Source organism: Gobius niger, assembly GCF_951799975.1.
Source record: "Gobius niger genome assembly, chromosome: 14".
Classification (NCBI taxonomy): domain Eukaryota; kingdom Metazoa; phylum Chordata; class Actinopteri; order Gobiiformes; family Gobiidae; genus Gobius; species Gobius niger.
Window position 1 is genome coordinate 22,738,515 of NC_136865.1, and position 27,147 is coordinate 22,765,661.

The 27,147-nt window shown below is 40.1% G+C and overlaps 2 protein-coding genes across 4 annotated transcripts; one reads left to right on the plus strand and one right to left on the minus strand.

Annotated features, from left to right (window-relative positions):
- The first annotated feature begins 3,270 nt into the window (after positions 1-3,270).
- On the plus strand, positions 3,271-18,427 carry slc9a3.1 (solute carrier family 9 member A3, tandem duplicate 1). Of its 2 annotated transcripts, none has more exons than XM_079570905.1 (16): positions 3,271-3,584; positions 9,985-10,287; positions 11,075-11,235; positions 11,787-11,865; positions 11,946-12,123; positions 13,355-13,575; positions 13,820-14,022; positions 14,100-14,189; positions 14,281-14,351; positions 14,475-14,604; positions 14,679-14,827; positions 15,956-16,079; positions 16,156-16,329; positions 16,401-16,455; positions 16,536-16,610; positions 17,945-18,427. In XM_079570905.1, exons 1-16 carry the CDS (start codon positions 3,293-3,295, stop codon positions 18,226-18,228), a joined length of 2,589 nt encoding a protein of 862 aa, XP_079427031.1. In that variant the 5' UTR covers positions 3,271-3,292; the 3' UTR covers positions 18,229-18,427. The 2 variants fall into 2 exon arrangements, with proteins under 2 accessions (XP_079427031.1, XP_079427032.1); XM_079570906.1 differs by lacking the exon at positions 3,271-3,584 and adding an exon at positions 8,887-9,013.
- olah (oleoyl-ACP hydrolase) lies at positions 12,007-26,224 on the minus strand. Of its 2 annotated transcripts, XM_079571042.1 has the most exons (7): positions 26,086-26,224; positions 25,512-25,642; positions 24,177-24,315; positions 24,000-24,099; positions 22,500-22,669; positions 19,747-19,829; positions 18,756-18,902 (listed from the first exon to the last, which is right to left on the minus strand). In XM_079571042.1, the coding sequence occupies exons 2-7, from the start codon at positions 25,639-25,641 to the stop codon at positions 18,760-18,762; spliced, it is 765 nt and encodes a 254-aa protein (XP_079427168.1). In that variant the 5' UTR covers position 25,642; positions 26,086-26,224; the 3' UTR covers positions 18,756-18,759. The 2 variants fall into 2 exon arrangements, with proteins under 2 accessions (XP_079427169.1, XP_079427168.1); XM_079571043.1 differs by lacking the exons at positions 18,756-18,902; positions 19,747-19,829 and adding an exon at positions 12,007-12,130.
- Positions 26,225-27,147: the final 923 nt, after the last annotated feature.

The window sequence follows — 27,147 nt, forward strand, 5'->3', positions numbered from 1 at the left end:
ATTTGAAAGCTAAGCCTACAAAAGTGATCGCTGCATTTTTTTGTCACATGTTATGTTGTTTTTGGTTGCTTTTTCATTACTTTTTTGTGACTTTTTTTTTTCATTTAATTATTTTTATTAGCATTTTTTTAAATTTCACACAGGCAGGATTTGAGGACAATATATTGGTCTGAAAAAAAGAAGAAATAAAAAAAATTATAATAAAAAAATGTCCCCACCACTCAGGTCTCCTATCCTGTTTCTAACCCATTCGCTAAACCCTTGTCACTTTTTTTGGACACTTTTTATTCCCTTTCCATCGCTTTTTTCATTGCTATGTCGTCATGTTTTCGTCACGTTTTTGTCACTTTTTTGTTGCTTTTCCGGCACATTTTTGTTGCTTTTCACCCTCGTTTTCAGCGCTATTTCAATGCTTCTCTTTTAAGCTTTTAGATTTGGGTAAAGCTCGGTTAAGGTGGGGGTTAAGAGGTTAAGGAGAAAATTAAGAGAAGCCAGACTGGTGGCCCGAGAGCCAGTGGCCCTTCTGTGCTCTTCCAGAATGGACATATGGTCAGTCCACCCCTGTGGACGGCCGATTGTTATCATCGCGAAAAGCACCAAAACCGAACCTCACCGTTGTAGCCCAAAGTAAAGAACTATTTTCTGCAAATGCCAGTACATTACATTAAAGGGACATTATGCAACTTTTTATGTGAAAAAAAAAAGTTGATTTGTGTGTATTTGACCTTGCAGTGACCTAGCGGCTCTATGAGGAAGGTTTTCACTGTTGACACCAGAAAACCTACAAAACAATTCACCCTGGAGCGTTGTAGAGAGAGACCACCGTGATTGGAAGTAAAGGCACTTTGTTAACCACTCGTACAGCCACTGGGCTAGATCTATAGGTGTTATTGTTACATTATGTTAGAGAAAGGTCCAAAACGTTTACAAACCATAAATTAACAATGACCTTGATCTGACCGGTGCCCATCATGCTGGTGCCTGTGCCATTACTTACACGCTCTCGCCTTAATCAAGTGTGACCATAAACACTGCCGTGAAGTACTTTTTGTTTGGACTTTTGACCCAGTACTTGTTGTACTATGTGTGTACCTTCAATATGCTGCTTTTGTAGTGATTCATTTAATTTGTGGACCATGTTTAAATCCAACACAAAGAATTGCTTTACAGTATTAGTAACAAAAAAACGATGTTAAGCAACATTTGAAAAGCAAAGAAGTTTAGTCTTAGTCATTGCTCCTAAATTTCCCATTGATTGCTCTTCCTGATTGTGCTGTTAATATCTAAACCTTTTAGAATGAGGAAGATTTGCCCTTTATTGTCTTCATGATCAAAGTGATACTATTTACTCTAAGTCTCTGACTTGCACTTTTTGACTGTTGGGTTTCCCTGTAGCTGATGGTCTCTGGTACACTATTTTTTATAACTTGTCTTGGTGCCTTTTACACAAAAGTAAATAATTCCTTTTAAACAAAGTTTGATATGATCTATTTAGATGTCATTTGCAAGTTCAATAAACAGAATTGAATACCAAAACATCTTTGAAAAGTTGTGCCATACATTAAGTGTAGCTTTTGATATAATTTTCTTTATTTACACAGAAACATCCATGTTGACCAGGAGTGAGTCTGAGCTGACCTCTTGTTGATACCTCGACATATGGGACACAATAGGACAGACCTGTGTTTGTGGATGCTCATCCCAGAGAAACTGTCCTCCATTCTCAAGTGTTGCTGCTTTCTGTTTCTCATGACAAGGTAGTATCAATTCAGCAACGTTAACGTAGCATAAAACAAATAGGACAATCTCTGCTCTCCACAGCAAACCCTCTTTTTATCATGCAGCATGTATTTTTGAGTTTGGAAATGTTTTTCTTTCCTGACATCTCCATTTGTTCGGGCTTATGAGGACATTTGGCAGAATACATTTGTCCAGTCAAAAGTAAAACTGGTTAGCTTGAGGAACAAATGCGGCTGATAAGGCTGTTTAAATTTTATCCAAAAGAAGATTGTGTCTGAGAGAGGAGGGAGACCTGTCCAGACTGGATCATTACAAGAGTCTGTCCCCTAAACAAACGTACATCATGGCCATGAAGGCTCAACAGCAGCGTGTGATAGAGAGAATGAGGGAGACAAAGGAGTCAAAGGCCTTTAGGTTCACATGAAACTAAAACAAAGTTTCTGTTTGAATTTTTTAAGTGCAAATTTCTTCTACTGAAAACCAAACTTGTACATTTGTAGATGTTTATGCTTATTGATGGGATCCCATTGCTTCTGAACAACACTGAGAAACACATTAGTAAACACATGGTCGATGCGCGTGGATTTAACAGTGTCATCTTCCCTTTTCATTATTCTGGTTGGTTTGTCAATCAGATGAGTTAGACCACAAGCACATGCCTCAAATTTAGATTTTTGTGAGCAATTCATAGAATTCCAATCAATCTTTAGATCACCCATAAAATACACCTCATATTTTGTGCCACACGCATGATCCATCGTCACAGATAGAGTCTAAATAGAGTCTACTATGCTTTTGAACTAGGTGGCCTGTAACAGTAACCAATCAAAACAGGTTTTAAATGGGGTGTTTGTGCTTGTAACCATATGACTTCAAGATTACTTTTCATTCAATCATATCTAATTTTCACTGGGATCTGACTCCCCCCCCCCATATGCATTCCTATCCTTATTATAGATATTATATCTTTGAATGAGTAGATGTTGTTATATTGAGAAACAGGACTATACCTGATTTCACTGTGGCAAAATGCTTATTGGTAATATATTGGCAGAATAATTTTACTGTACTTTCTGGAATGTCCTATTTCTGTCCTGACAATATTGAGAACGTCTTCTTAAAATGTTTAAATAGTACATTTAAATTTAAACTAAACCAGAATATCAGCATCTATGTAGTTCCATTGCAATTTGTACCTTTCATTCCTCACCCACAAATTGGCCAATGACCTTAGGGAATCTCCACTGAAATAAGAATCAATTTGGGAAATTAAGGCAAACAAAGTTAATCATATGAAAACACTTGTATATCAGTGACTAATGGCACAGTAGAGGTGGGAAGGCGGTGGGAGGAGCCAGCATCAGGGCCGAGCCTCACCTGACCACAGAAAGGTGTCACTGGATCACACTCAGGCCTCTCAGTCACAAAGAGATGGAAATGTGCAGGAGCAGGTGCAGGGACACATGAGGGCAAGGGCATGAGAGGAGCAGGAGGATATTTTAGCACTTAAATTTCAATCTTAAACTGCTTTTGGAGTCTGTCATACTTCAGCATGGCAGTTTTAAGACAATACGCACTTTGTTTCTGTGTTTTGTTGTTTATATGGCTGTGCCAGGCCAGTGATCCCCACGCAGACACAGATGACCACGGCGATGCCGCGACCCCAGACGACGAGCACCATGACACTGGCACCGGCAATGGCACGCACACAGATGAGTCGGGCGGCCATTCGGAGCACGGCGGGCCCATCACCACCTTACCCATCGTCAGCTGGAAGTGGCATCACGTGGAGGCCCCCTACATAGTCGCGCTGTGGATCCTGGTCTGCTGGCTCTGCAAACTGGGTGAGTCCAGGGGTTCTGTGGACCGGATCAATGGGTCCAAGACGTCACAAGTCAGGGATTGTGTTATTCCTCCAGGATGGGGAGTACAAGCTGCTTTGGACTTGAGGCAGTGTAAGGGTGATTAGATTCATACTTATTCTGTATGTAGGAATTAGGGCCGGACCAATATGGATTTTTGGGGTCTGATATGAAGGGGTTGTGCTGGCCGATATCCGCTATATAGGCCGATATATTAAGTCATTTAATTGTTTTCTTTTTTTTAAATCTCTCAAATAGCCTATAGTTAAACATTTATTATTATAGTAAAGGTTTCAATCACTTGTTTTCTAAGACCGATGACCATATGTACCGCTAATTTATTTGGCCAAATTTAAAAAATGTCTCATCTATAATCTTGTGTATGACATTTAATTGCAATAGAGGTGTAGTGTGTGGATGCGCAGCTGTAACTCAATATGATAAATGCATGAAGTGCTCATAAAAAATCCTCCATAGATTGTTAATGACCCAATAGACTTAGAATATATGTGGATTTGGAGTAACCCTATAGCCCTCCGCATTAAAGGTTGTATGAAGTCCTTAAAAAGTCCTTAAATTCGCTGATTGAAGCCCAAGGACCTTCTTCTGTCCTGTCCCAGCGAGTGCCCTAGACCTGATTCACGCCTGTGTACACAACAGATGTAAATGGACTGGAGCTCAGTGTAAAGTAATGACAACCGCGTGTCACTGTGAGTCTGTGTTTTTGTTTGTGGACATCCGCAGTGACATAAATAATGGTGCGTTTAAGGGCAGCACATGCAGAAAGTGACATTGTGAGGAGCGCATTAGACTCGCTTTGACCTTTAAAGCCTCTTAAAAATAGTTACAGTGGGCTTTTGTTGACACTAAATGTAACATATGTGTTTGTAGGTGATATTGTTGAGCCATTATTGCTCCATAGCCGTCACGCAAATCCAAATAGGTTGCGTTCATGACATTCTAGAAATTGACGTGAACATTTCAGACGGAGGACACGGGATTATGTGACTCTACCACTTTGAAATATCGTAGTGACCAAATATGTCAACATTCAGTAGTCAAATACTTTATGCCAGTTTTTGTGGAAAGCCCTGTTATAACAGAGATATCAACCTGCTAAAGTCTAAAGGTCTACATTTTGACTGATAAAGAGATAACTTCTAAAATGGAAAAGCCAGGATTTATGGTAGAAGTTTAAATTTTAACTAACCACAGAATTCTGGCTTTTCCTCCACCCCAGCATCGTAAACAGTGGGCTCTTTATAATGTCACACTGTCACATGTATTGTCTCAAGCTTTCCTTTGAGATTATTGTGCTTTTATGAGAATCGAATAATGGTTTGCTTTATCATAGAAACACAATTAACTCAAAACTATAGTGACTCATAAATTCTTCTTCAGAATCTTATCACGGCTTTAAAAGTTCCCGTATTCTCCTTTTTTCTGGATCAATGTTGATGTTCCAAAACATTGACGTGTTTTAAGTTTCGACACATGAAGGAAGCTTTTTGGAAACACTGTTGCCTGAGCCCTGTGTGTCTGAGCTTTTGCTAAAATTAACAATACATTATTAAGGATTGGATTGTTAACTTGATGTCGCATGAATTTCAATTTGCACATTACAGAGAAGAATTACTGTCCAGTGACGGGGCCAAGAGGTTTCTAAACTTTGCCCAATATACTTTTAAAAAGAGTTTGTAAATATTTAATTGAGTGCCCTGTTTGTTCTGTAACCATCAGAGTTAAATTTGTGTAGGCTTTGCACATACTGCTTTTGTGCGAGAGCTGATACATAAGCGTGATAAATGGGCTAAATAAAGCGCAACATTACAAAAACCTGAATGTGGTGCACTGTAAATATTGGCTCTTTTATTTCATATCACTCGGCACATGTTCAAATAATGGCATCTTCCCTTCCTTATTCGAGTGTTGTTTTCCTTCATGTGTTTCAGCCGCTGCAGGAAAGTCCCTCAGGTTGTGTGTAATTCAATCCAATTTCAGGGCAGCTCAAGTTGTGTCTTTTTGGGGTGAATTTGAAAAAAGGAAAACCATTTGGGATCACAAACGCAGTTCTTTGATGTGTCGTGTGTGTTGATTATATAACTGTTCTCTTTGTGAACCATAACACATTATTCAGACCTGTCAGATCTGACCTCCACATTTACAGTAGCATTAGTCTGACCTCTGTCTCCCTCACGCACGCACCCCTCCTCCCATACTGTTAATATTAGACTATAAAATGGAAAAGTTCGCATGTAAAATGACATGGGCAGCAGTTTAGATGAAAGATATGGGTGATATATTTCAGCCTTTAGTTAATAAGCCTTAACAAATCATTGATGTGTGATCGCTTCACCACGAAAGGTTTTTGTTTGAGGCGTCTTTTTATTACACGGTGGCACAGCGGTTAGTGCTAGAAGATCCGGGTTCGATTCCCACCAGGGACGGGGCCTTTGTGGAGTTTGCATGTTCTCCCCATGTCTGCGTAGGTTTCCTTCGGGTACTCTGGTTTCCCCTACCACTAAAAACATGTACAATAGGCCAGGATGAATGAGAGTGTGTTTGAGAGTGCGCATGGGGGACAACGGATGGAAATTGGAAAACATGCACTGTCTCGAGCAAATAAACCAACAAACAAACAAACAAAAATTCAGTGTAAGGATGAAAATATTTGTATTTATTGATTTATTTGGTTGTCTTTTGAAGGACTGAACAGATATGGGTTGCAGCCTTGATTAGATGTTCATTCATAGTGAATATTTTAACAGGGTTTCCGCAGAGCATTAAAATGCATTAAAGGTCATTCAATTACTTTTGCCAAAGTCAAGGCCTTCAATGTCATCAAAAATAGTTACATTTGTTTCAAACTGGCCTTAAATGTAAATTTTGTGGAAAATTATCATATCGCTCAACAATTTTTACTATATAAAATCATTGATAATACCAGTTTTGGCTGAAATGACCAAATCAATTCTCTTTCCTATGTTTGATGAAATGTTTGCAAACCCAAAGAAATTAAATATGCAGCAATATGCGCTTGTGGCATTAAAATATAGTATTTGGTCATTCAAAATGGCATTAAAAAGCATTGTATTTGACTTGCTTCTGCTTGTATAAACCCTCTCTTCGTTTCCTGTTGAAAATATATGCACCTGAGATTAAACCCGTTTTTATTGTTGTCCAAATGGGGCCTTTGTGCTTTGTCTGCTCCTGCTGTGAGACTTTCCTGAGGTTACAGCAGCGTATTAGGAAAATGCACAATTGAGCTGTCTGTCTCTATTCAGAGCCAGTGACGCCTTGGTTTGTCAGTGCTTGGGGCTGCCTCCAGGAGCACACTGGCTTGCAGACGCCTCCTGGGGTCTGAACACTGTAATAAAGTAGTGTTGCTTAGTGGGTACGTCTCCAGCTCGTCTCCATGGAGATGTGACTAAAGTCAGCAGAATTTGAGATTGAAACAGGTTAGGTCCTCATCCAAATCCATTCTTTGATTACCACTGCAGTACTAGCATTTTCTGCGTTGAGCTGGTCATTAGGAGCATGTTTTGTACTTATGGCAACAGTATATTCCAAAGTGTTATGCAGTGTACCTTTAAAGATTTACTCACAGAGGCACGAGTATTTTTTTTGTAAGTAGGAGTACAGATACTTAATTTAACATTACTCAAGAAGGAGTAAAAGATAAAGCAACTTCAAAAAGTTATTGAAGTACATGTACTGAGTAAATGTAGCTGACGCACCTATGACCAATCAATCGATCAATCAAATAATCAAAGTTTATTTCTATAGCACTTTACAACAGCACCAGGAAGTGCGTCACAGAAAGATAAAACCATTAAAAACCCCACAAAATTATTACTTCCTAGACATAATTCAGTGTGTTCTAGGTAGGGATGGGCGATACCACATTTTTTGGAATCGATACGATACCGATACTTTTGGGGTAATTTTTCTCGACACCGATACGGATACTGGTAATTTTATATGGGTGAATGCATTTCAATCAATATACTAAAACTGGTTATTTTATATAATTAATAGGTAAATTAAAACTATATTACTTTAACTGGTTAATTAAACAATGTTAATGTGAAATTAAATACATAAACAAAGTATAACATGAATACTTTGATGACAAACAGAATCTAAACCAGAATGATATGTCCGGCTTAGTTCAATCCCCTGATGCTGTGGACTGTTTTGGCTCAGAACAAAGATGTAAATCGTCCTTTTATGTTTGAAACTGCTGACGCGCCTTCTTTTTACATATGCAAATTAGTATCAATAGTTTTTGCCCAATAACGATTCTTAAAAAGTAGCCGCTTGGTATTGATATATCAATACTGTGGCATCGATCCACCCATCCCTAGTTCTAGGTGTTAAAAGCCAGTTTGATAAGATGAGTATGAGGACCAAGATAACTTAGCACAATTTTTGACAAATAGAAGTTATTTTGTAATCTACCCAGTGCTTCCTTAGTTCAGTGGTTAAATTTAAACCATAGAAAAAGCTCTCAGGTTTAGGGACGAGTGAAATCTAGCCCAGAACAAACAAATATTGGTCTTTTTGGAGGTGAAAAGGATCTGTTTATTTGCACAGTTCAAGCCTGAGAGTCCACTTTGTAATCCACTTTGTTCCTTGGCTTTTTTTGTTTCTTCTTGGATTAGCTTGCATGCTAACCAATATTAATTATGATATATTGGCTGTGTATTGTGCAGCCTAGTAATTGCAGTTCCCAGTGTATATTGTTGTGCATCACCAGCACCTCTGCCACCATATAATTCAATGCACACCTTAAAGACAAGAGAGCTGCCTTTGAGATAAGCTCAGGAGGCTTCTCATCCTACCTAAATGTCAATCATTACTTGAACACACACAAACAATAACCATGTCATCATGCGTCGGAAGCCGGAGAGAGCCCCAACACGTTTTAAATGTGACTGAATAACTTCTCTCAGACACACTTTTCTTAAAACATCAGCTATAATGTAACACAGTTGTAGCCAGGGCTTATAAAAGGCTCGTGGTAGCGCTGCAGACTGTTGGGCCAGAGCGGATACAGCTTCTCAGAACAAAAGATATGGGCCACTAGATTCTTTCAGATTCAATTTTTGACCTTGGCAGTTTGTAGATTTAGATACGGGACGTTGTTGGGAGTGATTTTTGTCTCGTTGCGGGTCCAATGCGACGCTGGGGACATGGACACTGCTGGCTGCTCGGAACACTGGCGTTTTTCTGCTTAGTGTTGCTTTCTGGGGTCGAAGCAGAAGCTAAATCGGATCATAGCCCGAACGGACATCCCCAAAATGCCTCCAGCATCTCGGGGATCCCCATCGTCACGTTCAAGTGGCACCATGTGGAGATGCCGTACACTGTTGCATTGTGGATAGTCGTGGCTGGGCTCGGTAAACTGGGTATGTAGCTGAAGTAGGGGATTTTGGACTTACTGATACGCCTTTTACTGGCCTCACACCAAACTGTTACTAACATTTCCTTTGGAGTCAGACTAAAACATTGTTGCCAACTAGAGAATAGGTCCTAATTTGTGCACTTTGACCCAAATATTTGTTCTCGTTCAACCTATTTCACATTTGAATGCTGTTTGAATGGCATGAAATGGGATAAACATAATTACTGTATATCAAAAAGACGTATCGTAAAATATTCCGAACATTTGCTTTGGTTCCATACAAAGTAACAGGGTGTACACTTTAAAGTAAAGTGTTGATACTTATTATTCTTATTATTGTTCTATTTTCTTTGTAAATTGAGAATGCTAGACGGTTGAATAGTTAAAATATTGCTGTGATGTGTTTCATGAGTTACAAATGTTCACAGGGCTTATCAGCGAAGGAGGAATAAAAGACATTCTTTCAATTTGTTTGTGCCAGTAACAGTCATTTTAACGAAACATGAGGCACAACTGAGTATTTAGGTTTTTGAAATAGTGAAAGTAGTAATTGTAATGTCTGTATTTTGTATCAAGTAAATCTAGGTCCTGCAGGTCAAACTTAAGCAAGCCTGAAGCTGTTGTCAGAATAAGCATAAATCAGTATTACTTGGTTAGAGAGACCATTTCAAAACTTCAGTTGTGAAATGTACTGACAGACTGACTGGCACTTTGGGCTGGTTAATGATATGCCTTACATTAGTGTTGTGGTTGATGATTTCCAAGTATTTCGATTTCAAAATATAATTTTCCAGAATAGTAACTCATTAATGTTTTTAAATACTGGGATCCTGCGCTAATACATAACCATTTGTGCAAATGTTTTAAAGGCAATTTTTTCCATTGACTGTGGCAAAGAAACATAAAATGAGAGTAAAATGCTTTTATGCTCAAAATGCAGATGTGCAGATAGTTTCTATGCTTTTGTACTTTCAGTGATTGAGGCCAACCACCATGTGACCAATGTGATCCCAGAGAGTGCTCTGCTCATCTTCTTCGGGTTCATTTTGGGGGGCATCATCTGGGGCGCAGACAAGGTCCAGACCTTCAGTCTCACCCCGACTGTCTTCTTCTTCTACCTGCTGCCGCAAGTCATCCTGGACGCGGGGTACTTTATGCCCAATAAGCTGTTCTTCAGTAACCTGGGGGGCATCCTGATGCACGCAGTCATCGGGACGTGTTGGAACGCAGCCACTGTGGGCCTGTCGCTGTGGGGCTGCCACATGGGAGGCGCCATGGGTAAGAGGCTGTTCATATTATATGCATAGTGTCAACTCTTATGCGTTTTGACAAAGAAGTCTATAGTTTTTATTCAATAAGTTTAAAAATGTAAATGTGGTGGAATTTAAATACGAAAAAGAAAATTGTGCTGCCGTGTGATTGGTTCCAGTTATTATAAGTGTCATTATAAGAGTCAACTTGCTCGTCCTTTTGTATGATGAGTTCAAGTCCTGGCTCCAAAAGTTTTTAGTATCAGTAGCTCTCCCAGATTTTCCACCTAAAAGACCTCCTTTAACTCGAAGCACCATCTAGAATCCATAATACTGTGATAGACCTGAAGAACGTAAAATATCTTCTTATAACATAATAATTTGCAGTGAGAAATCCCTCATTAAACCAATGCACCTATACTCTATAGCAGAGGTGCGGCCCCTGAGCAGTTTTTTCTGGCCCTCGACTGTTTCCACATTTTATATAATTCTTTCAGCATTTTCCATGCCGAAACATGTTTACAATATTTTTAATGAAAATCTAATCAGTTCCAGATATAATTTAATACATTTTTGCATAGGAGAAAGTTGAGCAGAATGAAGTTCAAATTATCTATAGTTAACTCTATAGGGAGGATCGTTGTTATTTATTTCTGCGATTTTCACCGGATGATTTGGTGAATGGTGGGCAAACAGCTGATTTATCCTGGCGTGAAGAGCTGTTTATTTAAATCACAAATCTTCTATTCCCTCACGTGGCCCTTTGTAAACAATTAATTGCCCGCCCCTGAGTTGTTAAATCCTGCTTTTCCCAGGTGACATAGACGTGGGGCTGCTGCAGTACCTCCTGTTCGGGAGTCTGATCGCGGCGGTGGATCCGGTGGCGGTGATCGCAGTTTTTGAGCAGGTCCATGTGAACGAAGTGCTGTTCATCATGGTGTTTGGAGAGTCTCTTCTAAACGACGGAGTCACCGTGGTGAGTAGGCTGCCCACTATTTACACACTGTAGAATGTATTGTGCTGTAGAAGGAAAGTCCACCAGTGATGAACTTTATAATGATTTTTATTGATGACCTAGTTCATTGTCCGGCTTTATTTAACCAGCCACACGCCAGAATCAACGTTAACAATAGACCTTTTACTGCAACTGCTCTCATATCTACTTACTATTTACCTTTATTATGTCAAATGGGAGAGTAACTAAGCGGTTTGTTTGTATCCAATCCTAGAAAATACACCACTGAGATTTGAAGTGGCTCTAAAATCAAATAAGTTGCAGTATAAACCTCACAGAAACACTCTGGGAGTACTTGACATACAGGCCATTGTTTGATGTGGTTTTATTGCGTGCCGTGTGAACAACATTGGTCAGTTTTATGTGGCCAGACTCTGATCATTGGCTTTTTGACAAACTTATTATTGTTTCTCTGCAGTTATTAATATTATTATTTCTTCTTCCTTGATGCGTCATACTGTATTTGCTTGGTCTTGTTGAATATCCGACATACACAAAATCATTTTATCCAGGTGCTTTTCAACGTATTTGATGCTTTTGTGTCGCTGGGAGGATCTGCGATCGATGCTGCGGAGATCATCAAAGGAATAGGTAAGAATATATCTGTGAAGTTTAATGGCAAAACGAATGCCTAGTTATTTAAAATGGTCAAATCAACCTCTGCCTTCCAGTTTCGTTCTTTGTGGTGGCCTTCGGAGGAGCGCTGGTCGGGGTCATTTTCGGGATATTGCTGTCTCTTCTGACACGATGCACCAAAAACATCCAGATCATTGAACCTGGATTTGTGTTCGTCCTGGGATACCTCTCCTACCTGACCGCCGAAATGCTCTCTCTGTCCGCCATCCTCTCGTGAGTCCTGCATGAACACACAATGATACAGAAGACAGTGTCAGCAAAAAGTGTTATAGAAATTTGATTTAGAAAGCACTCAAAATTTTACAATATGTTTATAAATAAGAATGGCCAGGGAAAGTAATTAATTGAGTGGACACATTTCTGTTGTTTCTTTAGAGGCAGGTGCACTATTGCCCCAATTAAATAGAACTACCATATTTTCCGGACTATAAGTTGCACCAGCCAAAAAATGCATAATGTAGAATAGAAAAACACATATACTGTATAAGTCGCACCAGCCTTGGCAACTACCTGGGCCTGGAGGCGTAACTGCACCGTTGACAATCCTCTCCCGGAAGCACGTTCAAGCGCCCATTTACGGACTCATTCCTCTCGCTGTGGCCATCAAGCTTTTAGATCGCAATTATCTTTTTTTGTTTTCTTCATTGCAGAGAGTAAGAGTAACCTCCACTTTTCGTCAGTTCTTCACAAGTTTCTCAGCCACTCCAAACGTTACAGTTTTTTTTAATTTTCAGTGGTAGAGTCAGTAAGTAAGTGCCTTATTTGTCATTGTACAAACCGTACAGGATTAGCAGATACTGGTACACAAGCCTAGTGTGGTAGGTGCTGTCAGTGTGAAAATAACAAACATGAAATTATATATTTTGATATATAAGTCGCACCTGAGTATAAGTCGTGCCCCCAGCCAAACTATGAAAAAAGTGTGACTTGTAGTCCGGAAAATAAAAAAAACCTAATCACACTAGTAGCTGATGATAATACTGGCTTTGATTTTAAATGTGCTTTATAAGTGGTAAATTAGGTCATAATTAAAGTAAATAAAGTTACTTCTGTAGTCTGTAGAGTAAATTTCTCCATTGTGAGATCAATAAAGGCTATCTTATCATATCTTATCTTAGTCACAGCCACCCTAAACCTGCATAACAGAGACTTGACTGCCTTTCTGCTTCAATCCTCAAAGGGGCTAGAACGCAAGTTGGCCATTTTATACTCACTACTGCCACCTCAGGTCATACGTGTAACTGTGTCTATATTAAGCTTGTGCATGACGGCAACTTTCTGAGTGACAGTGCAGGATTTTAGAGGCAGTTGTGGTGAACAGGTCTGGGCTCATTCTACACATTAGGACATGGCTGGAACATGTAGGGGGAGGAAAATACATAATTTTAACATTTTAAAACTCTGTATAGTTCCTTTAAACATAAAATAATGCCTGTTTCTCCAGGATCACGTTCTGCGGCGTGTGCTGTCAGAAGTACATCAACGCGAACATGGATGAGAAGTCGGTCACCACGGTGCGCTACGTCATGAAGGTTTTCGCCAACGGCTCCGAGACCATGATCTTTGTATTCCTCGGGATCACGGCCATCGACAAAACCATCTGGGTTTGGAACACGGGATTCATCCTCCTCACAGTGCTGTTCGTCCTCGTCTACAGGATCATCGGTAAAACCCTGAGGCGAATGTGTCATCCATGCAAAAAGGCAGTAGTTTAACAATACAATAGGGAGAGTTCAGCTTCCTGACAGCCTGGTGGATGCTCTTACCATAGCTTTAATTAGCATTATGCAGTTTATGTCCAAATACTGTCAAACATTTACAATAGTTCCTCTCTAATGCATTACAAAACCTCCTCAAAAAAGGGTCAAAGTACGTCTTTTCTCCTTGACAAGTGATTCATGTTCTACAGGCGTTTTCTTCTTGACCTGGATCCAGAACAAGTTCAGGCTGGTGCCGCTGGACTTCATGGACCGGATCATCATGAGCTACGGTGGCCTGCGGGGGGCAGTGGCGTACGGACTGGCTGCCATGTTAGATGAGAACAAAATCAAAGAGAAACCACTGATGGTTGGGACCACTCTGATCGTCGTGTACTTCACTGTCATCTTTCAGGTGGGAAACTAAAACCAAATCATGAAGCTGATCAAACTTTGAACTCTCTATAACTTTACGTGCCTTATTTTTTGTAGGGAATTACCATGAAACCTTTGGTCACATGGCTTAAAGTCAAGAGAGCTTCTAAAAATGAACTCACTCTCATAGAGAAAGCGCAGAACAAGGTAGAAAGACCAACAATAAAACTCACATTCTGTCGCAAACATTCAGCTTAAAGATAATATGGATGAACAGAAGGATATATCTTGTGTATAGGTGTTCATTCACATGCTGGTGGCCATTGAAGACATCTCAGGACAAAAAGGACATAACTACATGAGGGACAAGTGAGTAAAGAGATGAGTGGGCAATAGACTCCTGCCCTCTTTGTGCCTTCACAGTCCATTGCAAAAACCTTATAAAATAATCTCTGTGTTTTGAATGAAGTGATGTTTTTATGTATTTTCCAGGTGGAAGCACTTTGAAGAGAAGTGGTTGTCCTGGATCCTGATGAAGCCTTCAGCGAGAAAGAAGCACGACTATGTGTTTAACGTTTTCCACAAACTCAATCTCAAAGACGCTCTGGACTACGTGGCCGAGGTACGGTCAAACTAACTATTTGTTGTCTAAATTTACGGAATATTAGAGAAAAAATTTGAATATTTTTCGTCTAGGGTGAAAGTAAGGGCACTCTGGAGTTTTTCCGTAATGACACCGCCTACGTCGACTTCAAGAAAAAGTTTGGGGACGACTTTTCAGACATCTCAATGCCTGACATCACAATTGACATGGGAGACACTACTATTGCCAATCCATACGCAAGGTAAACATGTGAAAATCAATTAACTTGCTCTTCTTGGCTACACTTTGTCACACTTCTTGGCAGTAATGGCTTGCAAAATCACAACAACAGCCATACTATGACTTTGATAAAGTATTGAACTATGTAAACCCCTGCCTTAACTTCTTAACCCCCACCTGAATCAAGAACATGTTCTCCAGTTTGGATTACCCAAATCTAAAAGCGTCTTGAGAACAATGTCAAAATAGCGACAAAACAACAAAAGCCACTAAAGAGCAACAACCCTGTGACAGAAACAACAAAAATGCATCGAAAAATCAACAAAAATGTGACAAAAGAGCCATAAAAATGTGACAAAAAAAGCGATGAAAGTGCAGCAAAAAATTTACAAAAACTCAACAAAAACGTGAGGAAAACTGAACAAAAAAGTGGCAAAAAAACTGATGAAAAAGCACCTAAAAAAGTGACACACACAGCAACAACACAAGGAAAAAGATCAGTTTAGATCAGTTTTGTCAGAAAAACTTTCTCAAAGAGCCTTCTCATGTGCTCTTTAATGAACACGAGCTTTTACCATCGGTGAGGAAATATCGGGCCAAAATAGCCACAAACAACCGATACAAAAAGTATTTTATTCCTATATCAGATAGCACTTTGTTTAGGTATTTTACCTTCTCTCATTGCCTGATGTAACACTGTGGCCTTAATGTGTAGCGCATTCTTTTGTACAGATTCCACAGTTGAAATTATGTCGAACAAGCTGACTGCTGTCTTTTTGAAATTGAATTTGAATGTATTTTAATGCGTTGTCATTGTTATTGTGTGAACCACAGCATGGCAAGTCCAAGACAAATTTTCCTATGGGACAATAAAGTTTATCTTATCTTATCTTAGCTTTCAAATGAGGTGTTACTCTGGCATATAGGCTGTGAGCTCTCCAGTCCAGAAGGTTTTTGATTTGGGTAAAGCCGAAAAATAGTACTATTACATTGGTCTGATTTTGTGAGACGCTGCCCTCTTCTGACCACACTTCAGAACAACGTTTTTGCTCCATCCAGTGTGTGCAACAAAAGAACATAAAACCTATACCTGGTTTTATACCTGGTTTTTATTTCCTGGTTCATTTATTTTATCCAACTTGTTTTTTAGACGTGACACTCTGCCTTCTGTAAGTTTGGAACTGCACGAACAGACAATGAACGGATTGAGAGAGTCTGAGGACATCAACACACACCACCTGCTGCAGCAGCATCTGTACAAGGGCCGCAAGCAGGTGGGACCATTTCATTAACCAGGTTCATGAGATTGTTTATTCAATGGTTGATGTTATGTGTGATTTTGTGCTGCAGCATCGTCACAGATACAGCCGCAGCCACTTTGACGTGAACCAAGACGAGAATGAAGTGCAGGAGATTTTCCAGAGAACAATGAGAAACCGCTTGGAGTCGTTTAAATCGGCTAAAATGGGAGTCGCTCCACCAAAAACCATCACCAAACATCCCAAGAAAGACACGCAACAAAAGGTATGAATAGCACTAATACGAATAATAACTAACTGTTTTTTTTTTGTTAACATGGGACTCTATTGTTGCAGATGCCAAATGGTAAATCCACAGAAAAAACAAGAAGCCATTATTCTGGTGATGAAGGTGAGCTCCCTGACTTTTATGTGCAGTAAAGAGTGAAAAATATCAGCTGAATTGTAAGTAACTAAAGTGTTTTGTTGCAGACTTCGAGTTTTCAGAGGGAGACAGTGCTTCTGGATACACCGGGTCTTTCCCCAGAGTGATGTACAGAACTGGAGGTGAGGACTTCTTTAAGCTTTTGGAGCAGAAACAGTTTTCGCACACACGTAATAGTCACTAATGATTGTTTACTTTGTTGTACAAGGTGGATATTTGGTCAGTTGTAGATTATTTTGAATTCCCACATTATGAAAGCAATTGAACATTTTATAGGCAAAGAATAAGTTGTGAAATATTTAATGTTATCATCTTTATATTTAATAGCAAATGTTGAACATTTTCGTGCGTAGCATATATTCAGTCTTGTGACAGCTATTGGTTACTTTGTTGATTCATTTAGAATTAAACGACGGTGGTGCAGTTGGTAGAGCGGGTCGTTTTGTGATTGGAAAGTTGTGGGTTTGAATCCCAGCTCCTGCAAGTGCACGCTGTTGTTGTGTCCTTGGACAAGACACTTCACCCTACTTGCCTCCAGTGTGTGCGTACATTGGTGTATGAATGAGAGAGTGAATGGGTGACTGGTTCCTTACTGTAAAGAGCTTTGGGCCTGATGAAGGTAGAAAAGCGCTGTATAAATTGAGACCATTTAAACACTTTTGTTGTGTCCTCGGGCACAACATTTCTCCCACGTTGCCTATGTGTGGATGTTATGTGTGAGAGCATACATAACATAGCTATAGTGTGCGTAGCTTATCACCGCCCAGTATGGAGTGAATGAAGAAATCCCTTGCCCTTGTGTGAAAAGCTGTGAGTGACTGAAAAGAAAAAGAAAAAAATATCACATTTATATAGTGCCTCTCTACCTGCTTTAGGCACTCAAAGCGCTTTACACCAAGGAACCAGCCACCCATTCACTCTCACATTCATACACCAGTGTGCGCAGACACTGGAGGCAAGGATTTGAACCACCGATTTACTCTGTGTGCCACCGTCGCCCCCAAATAGGATTCCCTTCCCCTTTAAACCTATGTTACAGATGTGCAAATAGTGTGTTATTGACTCTGTGCATAACTTCAAATGATAACAACGCCGCCCAATAAGTGACTTCCTGTTTTGATCCAGCACGCCAAAATAAAAGCACACAGCTCGTCTCATTGATTAGTTCAGCAGTTACTTGCAAGATTACAAGAATAAAATTAAATATCCACATTTTTAATAGTTAGGCAGAAAGAAAGTAAGAAACTAATGAACTGCTGAACTAATGAATAAAGACGTTTTTTTTATTTTGGTGTGCTGAATCGAAACAGGATGGGCGGCGTTGTTATCATTTGAAGTTATGTACAGACAATAATAATGAAATGAGATAAATTCAACATCTTTTATTTCTTACGTTGAGCATTTGAGTACAGTTTTTGGAACACATACTAAATCTATCCCCTCTCCTTGTCCTCAGCCGGTATTGAGAACCCCGCCTTCATGCCTGACCTGGACCTCACGGCTCCGATGCAGATCCCGCCCTGGTTGGCCGAGGGGGAACCTGACACCACAGCTGGAGTTGCCCCATCCCAAAGAGCCCAGGCCGGTCTGCCCTGGACCCCCACTAACCTGCGGCGCCTCGCCCCGCTCCGAATCAGCACCCGATCCACAGACTCCTTCGCGTTAGCGGACATCCCCACGTCCTCCTCCTCACGGGACAGAGACGACCTGCCCCCTCCTCCCTCGCCTCCTCCCTCTTAGAAAATAAACAAAACATAACTGCAGACTTTGCACTGTCTCCTCTCAAAATATTGACCAGCGAGTGTTGTTTTTCATGCCATTCTTCAATCTAGACGAAACATTCACGTCACACAACCTTTGCGCCGTTGGGAAATTTCACTCAATGGAAAAACGAATGCCAGCGGCTCATGTAAAGATTGAACATTGTCGTGTCTTCAGCGTTAACCAAATATCTCAAAGCGCCCGGTCTCACTGTGATGCATTTGTAACAGTTTAGCGTTTAGCGAAAGATTGATTTATTATTATTACTGTTTTTCTGGTTGGTTTGAGATCAGAAAAAACATTTGAAGGACATTTATCAGTTTAAAATGTATAATATAATGTCTCTGTGCATTAATAAAGTTTGTAAAGTATGTTAAGTCTGCTACAGAGTTTCATTCATTGCATTAAAATCTCAGCCCATAGAGGATTCTTTCAGTTTTAGTGTTGTTTTCAATTTAATAATTAATTACTTACAAAGTCATATAAAATTACAGAAAGTTGCTAATTTATTTAAAAATAGTCCAGTTCTGAGGTTTCCAGTTGCTTTGTGATATAGTCCAACAAGATCTTTTCATTTGACGCCTCCTTCAGGTAAAAATGAGCTCCATCCAGCATTTTAACGGTGAACTCTCCGCTCGTTGCTTCTTTCCAATCTGTAAGAGAAATATGAGAAATATCTGAACAATTTCTGCTCTTTTACTTGAGGAAAATAAACAGTTTTAGAGTAGTTGAGTGTGGCAATGTAACTTCTTCAAGCTCGATGAACATATAAACATCTGCCATCCTAAACTAACCTATATCTGACAGGCTTTGCAGGAGGAAACAGATGAAATATATTATTTTGGGACAATAACATTTTTAAAAGAACATTTTACAAAGAAGGTCTGAGCAGTTTGGTATTTTTTTTTATTAAAGGGACTATGAAGAGTTTAAAAAAAATCAAATTAAGTATTTTCCTCCCCATACACGTTCCAGCCATGTCCTAATGTGTAAAATGACCCAGACCTGTTCACAACTGCCTCTAAAATCCTGCATCCTGTCGTCATGCACGAGCTTAATATAGAAGCTGCAGTTACACGTAAGACCTGTGGTGGCAGTAGTGAGTATAAAATGGCCAACTTGCATCTAGCCCCTTTAATATTAGGTTCACAGGGCACAATTTCAAGCATTCCGACTGAAATATGAACTAAGCTAAAACAAGAATCCCATGCAATACAGAACATATTTGTGGAGGTCTAAATTACAGGAGTTTTATAAGATAAGAACCCATTGGTACAAGACATATTATTGTTTGTAAAAGACATAATATTGCCTAAATATCACAGCATTTGACTAGGGGCCAATCAAATAGCTATAAACTGAAGTGTCATAGTGGTGAGATTGGACTTTGACCTCACCCATGTCAAAATGTGTTCGTTTTGTGTTCGTAATTTAATAAAGTTAGAAATTGAATCCAAACGGAGTGAATAGAGAAAGAAAGAGGGCGTGAGAGCTGACCTTGCAACTCGTGAGGAATGTCGTCTCTCCCGTCAAAACATGTGATGGGGCAGGACAGGAAGGGCAGCTCCGGCTTGTTGCACCTGCACCATGACACGACACAAGACTCTCAAAATAAAACATCTGCCAATAAGATGTAATACGGTTTGGGCCCAACTTTATATTTGCATTGATAGATTTTAAAAGTGATGAAATTTGTATTTATTTATTTATTTGATAGGGACAATGCATATTGATGAACAGTTGCTCATGAGCACTGTAAATATGCCAGATTATAGCAGAGATGCTGGTTTCCATCTGTAGTCCCTCGGCAGGCAGCACATACACAATTTACAATTTACAATTACATAATGTGATAACAATAAATGCAGTAACAATTAAATGTGTTCACAGGCCTGGTTTTCCTTTAGCCACAGTTTAAAACGTGCTTTAAAAGTGGCCAGAGTTGGAGTCTCTCTGACTGATACAGGGAGACTATTCCAGTACTTGGTGCCTTTTACAGAGAGCACAGTCTGTCCAAAGGAGGTTCTCCTGTGTGGAACCTCACAGTCTCCTCGAGCTGATGCCCTGGTGCCCATCCCACTAACCGACTTTGCCTCAATGTCAAATTCAAAGCTAGACTTATATTATATGAGATAGAACTTGTGTCTGGAGTGTGAAGATGAATAATATTGGTTTGTCCTTCAATATATTATATTAAAAAGATCATGCACGTTGGATCTACTTTTAAATGTGTTGTTTGGTTTATTAATCATGAAGGAGCAGGCTAGTTGTTGTTAGCATTACAGTATTGCCCCCTGAAAGTTGTGAAACGTAATCATAAACTAATTCCTGTGAAGAATCAGGATGCCAGAAATGAGTTAGGAAAATTATTATTATTATTATTATTAAGTGAGTTTGCCACCACAGCACGTCCCTCTTCAGTCACCTTGAGTCTCTCTCTCTAAAACCAAAAAATCAGGTTAGAAATCTAGGAGTAATCATGGACTCAGACCTGAACTTAAACAGCCACATCAAAGCAATAACATCAGCAGCTTTTTTACCATCTGAAAAACATTGCTAAGATCAGAGGAATAGTCTCAAAACCAGACTTAGAGAGACTTATCCATGCATTTGTCTCCAGCAGGTTAGACGACTGTAACGGCCTGCTCACTGGCCTCTCAAAACGAGCTATCAGAGCTACAGTACATCCAGAACGCTGCTGCTCGAGTCCTGACAAGAACCAGGAAATACGACCATATTAGTCCAGTGCTCCGGTCTCTGCACTGGCTTCCTGTCACTCAGAGAATAGACGCCATGGCGACGTGAAAACAGGAAGTGACCTCCCTCTCTCCTGGTGCATCTGAATTGTTTGCCTTTTTCAGTGACTTGTTTGCCTTTTTCAGCGAACTACGTTGTTTTTTGGATACTTTTGTACGTCTTTACCGTGTTTTTTGGAGGTTTGGTGGATTTGTTTACTTTGAGAGTCCAAAATGGTCCTGAAGAAAGCAGCTTTTTGAAGGTAAACAAACTGCTAGCTTATCAGCTAAACCCATTTGAGATCTACAAACATCTTCTTCTGAGACACTGAACAGTGAAGAGGCACCAAGAGCCCCCACACCTGCAGCACGGAGGAGGCGTCACAAGAGGAGCTACAGGAAACAACAAAAGGGACCAACGAGGAGATGGTGATAGACTGTGGAGGGAGCTGTGCAGGAGGAAGAGGAAGGACGAGGTGGAGCTGACCAGTGCAGGACACCACGCTCTGAGACGGGGACAAGCCCAGGAGGCGGTGCACCGTTTCAGATGATCAGAGGAGACAGAGGGCAGCTACAGTTTCCCCATCCTCCAAGGTCATGCGGGTGGAGTGGCTGAAGGACAACAAGATCATCGACCCAGCCGACGACAGGAACTTCTACATCACCGTGGACACAACCTGATCATCAAGCAGGCGCGTCTGTCCGACACGGCCAACTACACCTGTGTGGCCAAGAACATCGTGGCCAAGCGCAAGAGCTCCACCGCCGTGGTCATCGTCTACGGATTTCCCATCAACCAGTGCTCCTCCTGTGACCAAAACAGTGAAGATGGCGGCCGCGACACAACGATCTTTCACCAAAGGAAAAAAAAAAAAAGAGTGGTGCGCACTGAATGGGTGCTGCTGCCGGATGCTCTCTCATCGAATGCAACTTCTCCATCTGTGAGATCAATAAAGTATCATCATCTTATCATCTTAAAACAGCTCTGCTTATGTACAAGTCTTTTCATGGTTTAGCTCCAAAGTACATCTCTGACATGTTAGAGCCGTACGAACCACCTCGGGCCCTGAGAACTTCAGGAAGGGGCCTCCTGGTGGTTCCCAGAGTCAATAATAAACACGGTGAGGCTGCGTTTCAGTTTCATGCAGCTAAAATCTGGAACAGTCTTCACGAGGATGTGAGACAGGCCTCAACTCTGACAATGTTCAAATCCAGGCTGAAAACAGTTCCTTTTGCCCGAGCATATGACTGAAAGTATTGCATCTGCACTCTTACCTTTTACTGTAATTGATTAATTTTATGTTGATATTTTATTGATTCTATTTGTTTTCTTGTATTTATGCAACTGTGAAGCACTTTGAATTGCCTTGTGTATGAATTGTGCTCTACAAATAAACTTGCCTTGCCTTGCCTTGTCACAAAATAAAATCTGGTACAGGGCCTTTAAGTAGCATGAATGAAACAAGTTACAGAGTCATGCCATAAAAATACAGTATTTTTAATGTATTATGTCACCTGTAGTTCTCCACCACCCTGAGATCGGCCTTCAGAGCCGGCAGGAACAGCTTCATCACCTCAGGGTTGGACAGGAGCTCAGGGGGCGTCCCACCTATCGACGTCATCCACCGCAGAAAATCCTCATCCGACAACTCACTCCTCTTTGGGTAATTCAGACGCGTCACAGACTGGAATATACATAAAGAAACAAAGAACAATATTAATTCATTATAATACAAACACTTTGCAGTTAGACTCTGTTCATTCTGTGGCGTCAGAACAGAAATGATCACTTTTCAAAACTACACTAATATTGGCCCAACCTACCACTTTTGGGTCCACGAGTTGAAAACCACTGCCAAAAAACATACAAAAGCAACAAAACAGAAAACTACAGCTTCATTTAATGTAGATTCTTTAAAGGCACTATACCTGACTTTTTTTTTATAGTAATGGAATGAAATGTGCTGTGTCCTTTAGTACAGACCCTTTCCAAAAAATAAGAACATCATGGAAAAGTGTATATATTTCCATAATTCCATAAAAAACGTTAAACTTCCATAGATTTTAGATTCAGGGCCCAACGATTTCAAGTATTTAGTTGTTTATTTTAAATTAGAATACTGTGAATAAATCACCATTTAAAAAAATATGGTACTTTCAAAATGATGTCAATCTTCAATACTTTGTTTGCCTTAATCACTGCTCTTCTTTGTTTTTGGGTCTGGTGTCCCTCATTTTCCTCTTGATAAAACCCCACAGATTCTCAATGGGGTTTAGGCCTGGCTGGCCAGTCAAGAACTGTGATGGTAGTGATCGTTTTGAATGGAATTATGGAAATAAATAAACTTTTCCATGATATTCAAATTATTTTTGGAAAGGGGTCTGTATATTGTAAAGTCAAACATTTGTGGGAAAAACATTGTGCATAATTATAAAGCATGTGTGCATCAATTTTATGAACTTGCAGGCGAGTTTTCTTGCATTTCTGTGAAAGTGACCCGGAAAGGTGACTCTGCAAGTTGTGAATTGTGAAACTAACATGATAATTTAGTGGCTTCCTCTTTCATTATTTGTATTAAAAAATCTGGTATAGGGTCTTTAAAGGTGCATTATGCAACTTTATATGAAAAAAAAGTTGGTATTTGTGCATATTTGACCTTGTAGTGACCCAGCGGTTGTTTGAGTGGTCAGTATGGCACCTTTACTTTTGATCAGGGTGGTCTCTACAATGCTCCAGGATTAATTGTTTTGTATGTTTTCCAGTCAGTAGAGGAAACCTTCCAAACAATTGATCCTGGAGTGTTATAGAGACCACAGTGATGGGAAGTAAAGGCGCCATGCTGACCTTTCATACAGCTGCTGGGTCACTACAAGGTCAAATATGCACAAATACCAACTTTTTTTTCATATAAAGTTGCATAATGCACCTTTAAAGACCCTATACCAGATTTTTTAATACAAATAATGAAAGACAATGTGAAATGCATTATTCTAAACGTATGAAACCTCACTCACATACGGGGCAAAGGCTCCCGACACAAACATATGAACTGGCTCAACGTTGTGCTGTTTCTTCAGAGCGTCGGCCACAGCGAAACTCGTCAAGGCACCGAAGCTATTCCATGAAAGAGAAAGTAGTAAGACTTCACCAAAACACGTGATTATTAATATATATAGTTCATGTGAGGAAACCTGTGTCCGAACAGAGCGAAGGGTTTCTCCCTCAGTAAAGGCAGCAACACAGAGATCACCTCGTCCACGATCTGCTGCATGTTCTGGAAAAAAGGCTCTTTGGCTCGAGACTCTCGTCCGGGGAGTTTAACTGCAAACACTGAGCAGAAACAGGGGGATTATTCAGGTTTTTATTACAGACAAATGTTACTGAGAAGAAACAAATCAGCCATTGTTTTTTTATGTTTTAATTTAACCTTTTATAGGGACTGGATGCAAGTTGGTCATTTTATACTCACTGCTGCCACCTAAGGTCTTATGCGTAACTGCAGCTTCTATATTAAGCTTGTGCATGACATCACTTTAGACCCGAAGTAACAGCTTTTTGAGTGACTGTGCAGGATTATAGAGACAGTTGTGGTGAACAGGTCTCGGCTCATTCTACACCTTAAGACATTGCTGGAACATGTAGGGGGAGGAAAGTACATCATTTTTACTGTGTATAGTCCCTTTAAAGGACCTACATCAAGCAATTTTAGACCTTCCAAAGTCAACTACCGCCTGGGTTTGACTTTTAGATCTGATTTGGCTGAAATGAGTCGCCTCAAATGCAATTTCCTTTGGACAATAGCGGCTTTCATGGAGGGGGGAGATGAGGAGAGGATGTGACAAAATGGCCGCCATGTTGAGCCAAAAGAAACCTTCATTCTTTAGTCCTTGTGTTGAAGAGATTGAAATGTTTCTGGCTTGTCCGTTAGGAGTTGGCGATCGCAGTGCAGAGCCCCAGAGCTACAGTGGCTCACTGTTATTGTGTCCTTGGGCAAGACCTTCTACCAGAGCCTCAGTTAGCGGGGACTGTGTGCTCCCAAAGTTTAGAAAATCTTTTGGACAGTCTAGCTTCTCCTTCAGAGGGGCTACACTGTGGAACTCTGTCCCCACTCACACTGGCTATTTAACAAACCAGACTGAAACCTGAAACTTTAACGAGGAAAGTACCACCGAAACTCAGATTTTTTTTTTATAGAAGAGTCTGGGCACCAGAGGGGAGCTTATTGTACATGTTTAGATGTGGGTATTTTTTGTGGCGGGGAAACGGAGCACTGAAACTTGCACTGACACAAGGAGAACATGCAAACCCCACAAAGGAACATCCTGCTTGGTCCAGGACCCACCCAGGACTTCTTGCTGTAAGGCCCTATGTTGCCCTAAGATTCCCTATTATTTAATGTTTATTTTCTCTCATTTACATCAGCAGTGACACTTTTATGATCACACAATAGCTGTTATTACATGCTCTCCCTGACAAATCTTCAAAATGCAATAATCTGCCAAAAGGAGATGTTCCTGATATTGTACCTTCGATGCAGCTGTTGAGGACGGTTCCCCACCGGGCGTAGTGTATGGACCCTCCTCCGGCCCAGGGGAAACAGATGAGTCTGGACACAGCCTCTGGTCTCCTCCTGAAGCACGAGATCACTTTGTCCATCCTATGAACAAAATCAAAACAAGGGATTTAAAACAAGATAGTCACATTCAGCATTCAGTCCTTCCTGGATAGACTTTCTGAACAAAATGTACTTATAAGTAGTTCGAGTTCACGTACCTGCAATGTATTAAAATGCTTAATGAGTATATTTGGACGTGTTCGTTTCTTGTTTCTCACTTGATACCCATATTTTCCAAGTGCAATAGCTGTCTACTTATGTCATAATAGACTGCTGTTATTTGTTATTAAGTAGTACATATTGCTCGAGAGTAATTTGAGATATTCTTACTTCCACCAGATAGTAGATAGACCATTAACTTTACTTTGAGCATGGCCATTATCAAAATTTAAAGCACATCTGTGTCTGTTTATAAGTTGTTATTTCAATTCTATAATCTGAGCAGCACAATCACACATGATGCTTTTCAAGAAAATCAAACACACCTTGTTGCTGTGAGCAGGTCCTTCTACTTTGTTCATAAAACTGTGGTGATTCTCCATTCAATGCTTCATTTCCTGATCATTTTCTTCTTTGGCCAGTGTATTTTGTTGTGATAAAACGTGTGTCTATGGAGACATCTACAGAGCGGAGTCTGAACATGTTCAACACTCGTTCAGTGAAATGGTTCTTTGTTCACTTCAGTCCACGTCATATTTTAATATTTTCCACTGTTACAAAGACGAACTTTGTGTGACACACAGAAGCGCTCGATACGTCAATTTATTATTAAAACATGACGTACTCAATTCAGAAAAAAATAAAAGGGAAATGACGTAGTCGGCATTTCCTAAAGGGTTTCCCTCGGTGTTAAGAGTCTGTCAAGTTAGAAAACATCACAACAAAAAGTCATACCCCAAAATCACTAATATATACAGCGGACTGATGCAAATGATTTACACATATAAAATTACACGTTAACGCAATATAACATATAAACATGGTATTCATGTCTTATCCAAAATAGAGTAGCTTTTATATAGACATGCCAGGGGCCCAAATGCATCCAAGGTGACTAAAGAGACCACCATAAAACATTAGATGGGCACAATGTGTCTTATGAGCCTAAACATGTCTCCATCAGTGAGTGGGAAACATCTCATCGATGTTTTCAATATGTGTTTTCAATAGTTCACCGTTTTTCCATACTGAGATATGTTCTTACATAAACTTAGACGAGTTGATACGTAAATGTCTGGTCTGTGTGCGTGCCTGTGGAAAAGCTTGGTTAGTTCTAGCTTCATCCCGTTTGGAGCTATAGGAATGCATTGGGAGAGGCCAAATGGTAAAAAAAATCTTCTTCTTTTTGCGTGACTGAGGGCACACAGTTCTTCCATACTGTGATATGTTCTTACTTGAGCTTAGACGTGTTGATACAAACCTGTCTGGTCTTTGTGCCTGTGGAAGAGAGTGGTCGCTTCCAACTTCACCCAGTTTGGAGCTATAGGAATGCATTGGGAGAGGCCAAATGCTAACATCTTTGGTCTTATTGCGTGACTGAGGGCACG